A 6,659-nucleotide genomic window follows, 5' to 3' on the forward strand; every position below is an offset into this window, starting at 1 on the left:
AGAGGCAGAAGGGGAGAGGGCAATGTGCGTACATGTGAGTGCCAGGGCCTTCCTAAACCTCGCAAGGCTCGGGTCGCAGCCTTGAGCAGGAGAGCGATGCGAGCGGCGGCGCCCGGCCCTCGCAAGGCCAGGCATGCAGGTGATGACGCACGTGGGCTGAATCAGCCGGCGTGGGCGTGAGAGGAGCAGGCCGGTGGGCGTAGGATCGCGTGATGGCGATAAGGTAAAGGGTTGTCATCAGCGACCGGGGGTGGGGGCGTGACGGCCGGCGGCGGCTCGTGAAGCAGCTCGCAAGAACGCGGACGCGGCCCTCAAGTGCTTGGAAGGCGGCCTTGTGCATGCTGCGGTGGTCGATTAGGTATTCCTCACTCCTGTCGGTGGAACCAGGAAATAGAAGGTTGTTGTCGTTGTTCAGTCATCTCCTCCCTTGTTAAAAAATGTGTAGCTTATGTAAAGGTGCTGTTATTGTGAAAAACAACATTCGTACTGATTTCTTGCAATCTTTTGGGATTGGTTTTCATTAATATATCGCCGACTTAGTGCCACAAAATGGCACGAAGAATCTGTCTCCATTTAAAAACGCTAATCTGCCGAGGGTTGAAAGGCTGATACATGCTGGTGTGTGCTCGAGGTTGACGTTGGCTGTCCCCCGTGATCGTTATCGCCTTTTTACTTCTCTCTCCGGCGGCTTTCCTGCTCGTGTTTTTCTGGGACCTTAGGGAAAGTGGCATTCTCTCTCTCTCTCTCTCTCTCTCTCTCTCTCTCTCTCTCTCTCTCTCTCTCTCTCTCTCTCTCTCTCTCTCTCTCTCTCTCTCTCTCTCACTCTCTCTCACTCTCTCTCTCTCACTCTCTCTCTCTCACTCTCTCTCTCTCACTCTCTCTCTCACTCTCTCTCTCACTCTCTCTCTCACTCTCTCTCTCTCTCTCTCTCTCTCTCTCTCTCTCTCTCTCTCTGTGTGTGTGTGTGTGTGTGTGTGTGTGTGTGTGTGTGTGTGTGTGTGTGTGTGTGTGTGTGTGTGTGTGTGCGTGCGTGTGTGTGGGTGTGCGTGCGTGCGTGCGCGCGCGCGCGATCACATTTGCAGGTGAGTGTCGAATGACAAAATTGTATCTCCTTGTTGACGTGATAAATACATTTCCGACGATAAGTAAGTTAAATTCGCTCACGGAAAATGTGTACCGGCAGTTTCGAAATCCATTTGAATTTGTTTTCGTGTGGAGACGAAATCACGATTCGATTTCCTAACAGTTGCCTCACCTGCTCAGCAATGCGCTGTGGGTTTTCACTTTTTTTTTTTTAGCTGTCGGCAGGAGAATGATGCGGCGAGTTCTTGTGGTTTTTATGATTCTCTTGCGTTTTTTCTCTTTATCTTCTCTCTCAACTGTCCATTATCTTCTATTTCTTATCTCCCCCCCTATCTCTCTCTCTCTCTCTCTCTCTCTCTCTCTCTCTCTCTCTCTCTCTCTCTCTCTCTCTCTATATATATATATATATATATATATATATATATATATATATATATTTCATTTTGTTTTTCTCTCTCTCTCTTGTGTCAAGAGGAGGGAGAAGAAGAGCACTTAAAGAGTCAGGGAGAGAGCAACTAACCGTGATAAAGAAGCAGTGAGGAGGAGAAGGTGGCAGTGGCGGCCGGCTGGCGTGCCGAGGAGGGCAGGCGGGCGAGCGGCGGAAGGAGCCACCTGCCTGACGACTGACGGAGGCGGTGACAGGGCCGGCGCAGGGAAGGGAGAAGGATGGAATACGGGGAGAGGAAGGATAAGAGGCGGAAGGCAAGAGAATGGTGTAGGAGGGAAGGAAGGTTGAAGGATAGAAGGAAATATAAAGATATAGTGGGGAAGAATGGGAGAATGAGGGAAGGAGAGTGGGACGGAAGGACGGAAGGACCAACCGACCGACCAGAAGTAAATGGAGATAGAGCTAAGAATAGTAAGAAGAAAATCAATGAAAGAGGCAAGGAGTGATGAAAAAGAAAAGGGCAGAAGGAAGGAGAGAAATGACGAATAGAAAGGAAGAGTGAAAGTAGTTTAGAAGCAAAAGGATAGAAGAAAAGAAAGAAAACAGAAACGCGAGAGTGGGGGAACGGACCGGCGCTGATGGAGAGATGGAAACGTCAAATGTTGATGGAAGGGGCGGGGGGGGGGGGGGGGTCGGATGTCGTGGGTGAAATTCCCTCCTTTGAACTTCTCACTTTGAAGGGGTGGGGGTGGGGGGGCGGGAGGCGAGTAGTTATTGGAGGGGGGAGGAGCCGCGGTGAGAAGGTAAATTGGTGGGAGATAAAGGTGGATGGCCTATTCTCTCTTTCTGTGTGTGTGTGTGTGTGTGTGTGTGTGTGTGTGTGTGTGTGTGTGTGTGTGTGTGTGTGTGTGTGTGTGTGTGTGCGCGCGTGTGTACATGCGTGCATGTTCGTGTCCTTTGTCTGTCTGTCTGTCTGTCTGTCTGTCTGTCTGTCTGTCTGTCTGTCTGTCTGTCTGTCTGTATTTGTCTATCTCGTAAAGTATGTCCAGGAGAGCAAGAGTCGAGGAGCGTCGCCCTTGCTCACTGGTCGTCGGACCGATGCGAGAGGAATGGCGAGAATTGCGGTGCGACAACCGAAGCAGCGGGACCTCTTTACGTCTCGATGATTGCGGAGGGAATTCAGAATCCTCGCTCCTTGCGTTGCCAGGAGCGATCGTCTCCAGATAACGCGTGCGACTCCCATTCATGAGAGTAATGGGTGGCGTTCATGAGGGACCCGGATGGCGTTTGTCGGAGCGAACGAGCGGGAATGTATCACATTGTACAGGTTGGACAGGCGGAGGAGCCGAGCGGGAAATTTGTTCTGCACACTCAGGAAAGCTGAATTAATCCCGGTTTTATTGGTAGTTTCGTTGCCGCGACATTGTTTCCGAATCTGCAGTTGCGAGGATTTTCTTGTTCATAAATTGCAGGAAGTCGTGTCGGGAAGGGATAGTCGCTGTTTTATTGTGGAGGAGCCGATCGGGGTTTATTCTTGACATTGCTATGGCTTAGTCTAGTGATGAGCGGGGAGGGGGCAGAGGGGGGAGGGGCGCGGAATGCCAGGGTGGGCAGCGTGGGTGTGTTGGCAAGAAGACGCGGCCGCCCGCGACCAAAGCTTACCTCACCGCCCGCAGTGCCTGCCGCCCGCGCGCTCCCCCGTGCCACAACCCCAGGGGACTTGTTGCCAGCTTCCGGGGAGGAGGGAGGGCATGCACCTCCTGGCGCTGACCCGCGCTCTGCATTCGCCGCGGCGCCACCCTCGAGGTTCTTTGGGCTCACGCTTCTCAGGAACAATCGGAGGAGCAGATTGTCTTGCGAAAGCGATTGCATCCTCATTCATGGCATGGAACCCCGTGCACCCCCCCCCCCCTCACCATCCAGCCAGCTGTCCCGCCCGCTCTCCTTCCCCTCCCGTCCGCGCTCTCCTCGCCCGTACCTTGTCGTGTCGACGTCGAGGCGCGTGTTATTAGCCGCGGGAAATAGAAGGGAGAAGAAACAAAGAGAGGGGTAGTGAGAGAGGAAAAGAGAGAGAGAGAGAGAGAGAGACAGAGTGAGTGAGTGAGTGAGTGAGTGAGTGAGTGAGTGAGTGAGTGAGTGAGTGAGTGAGTGAGTGAGTGAGTGAGTGAGTGAGTGAGTGAGTGAGTGTCGCAGGATGGCGTCTGTTCCGCCTGTTTTGGCTCGTCCTTCGGGAGTCATGTCTCCCGTCTTTTATTTCCGGAAAGAGAGTCTTTTATTGTTATTGCTCTGTTATTTTTGGGCGACTGGCTATTTATTCGCTTAAGTGAGACCGATCGATTCCCGGCGAATGTGCGGGTGGATGTCCCAAGCGGAGAGGGAAGGGAGGGAGGGAGGGAGGGAGGGAGGGAGGGAGGGAGGGAGGGAGGGAGGGAAGGAAGGAAGGAAGGAAGGGAGGGAGGGAGGGAGGGAGGGAGGGAAGGAAGGAAGGAAGGAAGGAAGGAAGGAAGGAAGGAAGGAAGGAAGGAAGGAAGGAAGGAAGGGAGGGAGGGAGGGAGGGAGGGAGGGAGGGGAGGGGAGGGGAGGGGGGGAGGTAAGAGGAAAGGGAAGGAAAGAAGAAAGAAGGGAGGGAAAGAGAGAGGAAGGGAGGGAGGAGGAAGGAAGGAAGGAAGAAAGAAAGAAAGAAAGAAAGAAAGAAAGAAAGAAAGAAAGGAAGAAAGAAAGAAAGAAAGAAAGAAAGAAAGAAAGAAAGAAAGAAAGAAAGAAAGAAAGAAAGAAAGAAAGAAAGAAAGAAAGAAAGAAAGAAAGAAAGAAAGAAAGAAAGGAAGGAAAGATAGATAAAGGGAGGAAGGAAGGGGGAGGAAGGAGGGATAAATGGAAGGATAGAAGAGAGAAAGAAAGTAAAAGAAAAAAGGAAGGAGGGAAGGAGGGAGGGTGGGTGGATGGATGGTAGGAGGGGGCGTGAGAGGGAGAGAGGGAGAGAACAAGGACGTGTCGGGCGCGTTGGTCCCGTGCCCGCCCTGCTGCATTCCCCTCATAGTGTACGCGGAGTTGACCCTCGCGGCGGCCTACACAGCCTCGTCGCCTGACCTACTGCCCTACGGCGTGGCCACGGGGCTGGCCCTAATGGGGCTGGCTCCATAGGTGTAAGCTGCAAGGGGCTAGCTCTAATGAGGGCTGGCTCCATAGGTGTATGCTGCAAGGGGCTAGCTCCAATGAGGGCTGGCTCCATAGGTGTAAGCTGCAAGGGGCTAGCTCTAATGAGGGCTGGCTCCATAGGTGTATGCTGAAAGGGGCTAGCTCCAATGAGGACTGGCTCCATAGGTGTATGCTGCAAGGGGCTTGCTCTAATGAGGGCTGGCTCCATAGGTGTATGCTGCAAGGGGCTTGCTCTAATGAGGGCTGGCTCCATAGGTGTATGCTGCAAGGGGCTTGCTCTAATGAGGGCTGGCTCCATAGGTGTATGCTGCAAGGGGCTTGCTCTAATGAGGGCTGGGTCCATAGGTGTATGCTGCAAGGGGCTAGCTCCAATGAGGGCTGGCTCCATAGGTGTATGCTGCAAGGGGCTTGCTCTAATGAGGGCTGGCTCCATAGGTGTATGCTGCAAGGGGCTTGCTCTAATGAGGGCTGGCTCCATAAGTGTATGCTGCAAGGGGCTTGCTCTAATGAGGGCTGGCTCCATAGGTGTATGCTGCAAGGGGCTTGCTCTAATGAGGGCTGGCTCCATAGGTGTATGCTGCAAGGGGCTTGCTCTAATGAGGGCTGGCTCCATAGGTGTATGCTGCAAGGGGCTTGCTCTAATGAGGGCTGGGTCCATAGGTGTATGCTGCAAGGGGCTAGCTCCAATGAGGGCTGGCTCCATAGGTGTATGCTGCAAGGGGCTTGCTCTAATGAGGGCTGGCTCCATAGGTGTATGCTGCAAGGGGCTTGCTCTAATGAGGGCTGGCTCCATAAGTGTATGCTGCAAGGGGCTTGCTCTAATGAGGGCTGGCTCCTAAGGTGTATGCTGCAAGGGGCTTGCTCTAATGAGGGCTGGCTCCTAAGGTGTATGCTGCAAGGGGCTAGCTCCAATGAGGGCTGGCTCCATAGGTGTATGCAAGGAGGGCGGGGTGTGTAAGCATGTGTTGGTGGGTTCGCTACCACAACTGTTAGGATGCGTTGCCTCCCATGCACATCGTCAGTGAAAGAACTGGGAATAGTAAGACGATTCCCTACAGTAGCACAATTGCAAGTTAGAAACAAGGCGTTTGTTCAGCACTTTGGACGGCGGTGTCTTTCGAGCGTTTGAGGGCGGCGATTTGGCCCCATTGGTGTGGCGCCCCCGGCAAGCAAGCGGCGTCCCAAAGGACGTCGCTGGCTTCCTTCGCTTGCTTGGCCCCCTTTTCCTTTCCTTTGTGTCAATATTAGCACTAGCCTGCTCCCTCGAGTTGCGTGTGTGTGTCGGTGAGCGCACACGCGTCTATTTGCGTGTGTGCAGACAGATTGGTCACATTTATTTTCACTTCATTGCGAAATTTGCGGAATGAGTGCAAAATAAGCGACCTCTGAAGGTAACATTCACTCGGGCACTTTTCAGTTTGCGGATTCCGGTAGAGGACGAACCGCGACAGATTTTGGGTTCGGTTGCTCTTTTAAAATCGCGGCGAGGAAATTAGCCACAACATAACACCTCGGCCACCGCGGGGCCATCGACGTCGCCGGGGATTAGCTGGGATGCCGTGCGGGGGAGGGAGGGGGAGTGTGTGTGTGTGTGTGTGTGTGTGTGTGTGTGTGTGTGTGTGTGTGTGTGTGTGTGTGTGTGTGTGTGTGTGTGTGTGTGTGTGTGTGTGTGTGTGTGTGTGTGTGTGCGCGCGCCTCCCCTCGTGAACGTTTACGTGCGTGCGTGCATACATGCCTACATTCTCGTCTTCGTCCGTCGTCCGCGTCCGCATGGGCGTTCATAGTAGTACCTCACCGCGCTGTCTTAATGAATGAATGCGTTGCGATACGGCCGTTTGGCAGCCAAATAACGGACTATCGCAGTGACTGCCTTTTCGGGCTTCTGACTCTCCCGTACACGCAGTGCTAACATACGCGCCAGTTCTGACACTGAGACACGAAAACAAAACAAAGCAACAACGAAAACCAAAACACGAAAAATCCGCAAGCGCTAACATAACAAACACAAACATAAGAAGACGAAAAAAGTACA

General features: G+C 53.2%; 1 protein-coding gene across 1 annotated transcript; it reads right to left on the reverse strand.

Annotated features, from left to right (window-relative positions):
• Positions 1-4,502: 4,502 nt before the first annotated feature.
• LOC125032376 (leucine-rich repeat extensin-like protein 1) lies at positions 4,503-6,399 on the reverse strand. Its single transcript, XM_047623471.1, has 2 exons — positions 6,367-6,399; positions 4,503-5,462 (listed from the first exon to the last, which is right to left on the reverse strand). Exons 1-2 carry the CDS (start codon positions 6,397-6,399, stop codon positions 4,503-4,505), a joined length of 993 nt encoding a protein of 330 aa, XP_047479427.1.
• Positions 6,400-6,659: the final 260 nt, after the last annotated feature.

This window comes from Penaeus chinensis, chromosome 14 (assembly GCF_019202785.1).
Source record: "Penaeus chinensis breed Huanghai No. 1 chromosome 14, ASM1920278v2, whole genome shotgun sequence".
Taxonomy (NCBI): Eukaryota; Metazoa; Arthropoda; class Malacostraca; order Decapoda; family Penaeidae; genus Penaeus; species Penaeus chinensis.

Coding starts and splice junctions, on each gene's coding strand:
- LOC125032376 (XM_047623471.1), bottom strand. CDS start 6,399: ATGCGGACGCGGACGACGGACGAAGACGAGAAT. Junction 5,463..6,366: donor CGACGGACGAAGACGAGAAT/GTAGGCATGTAT, acceptor CATACACCTTAG/GAGCCAGCCCTCATTAGAGC.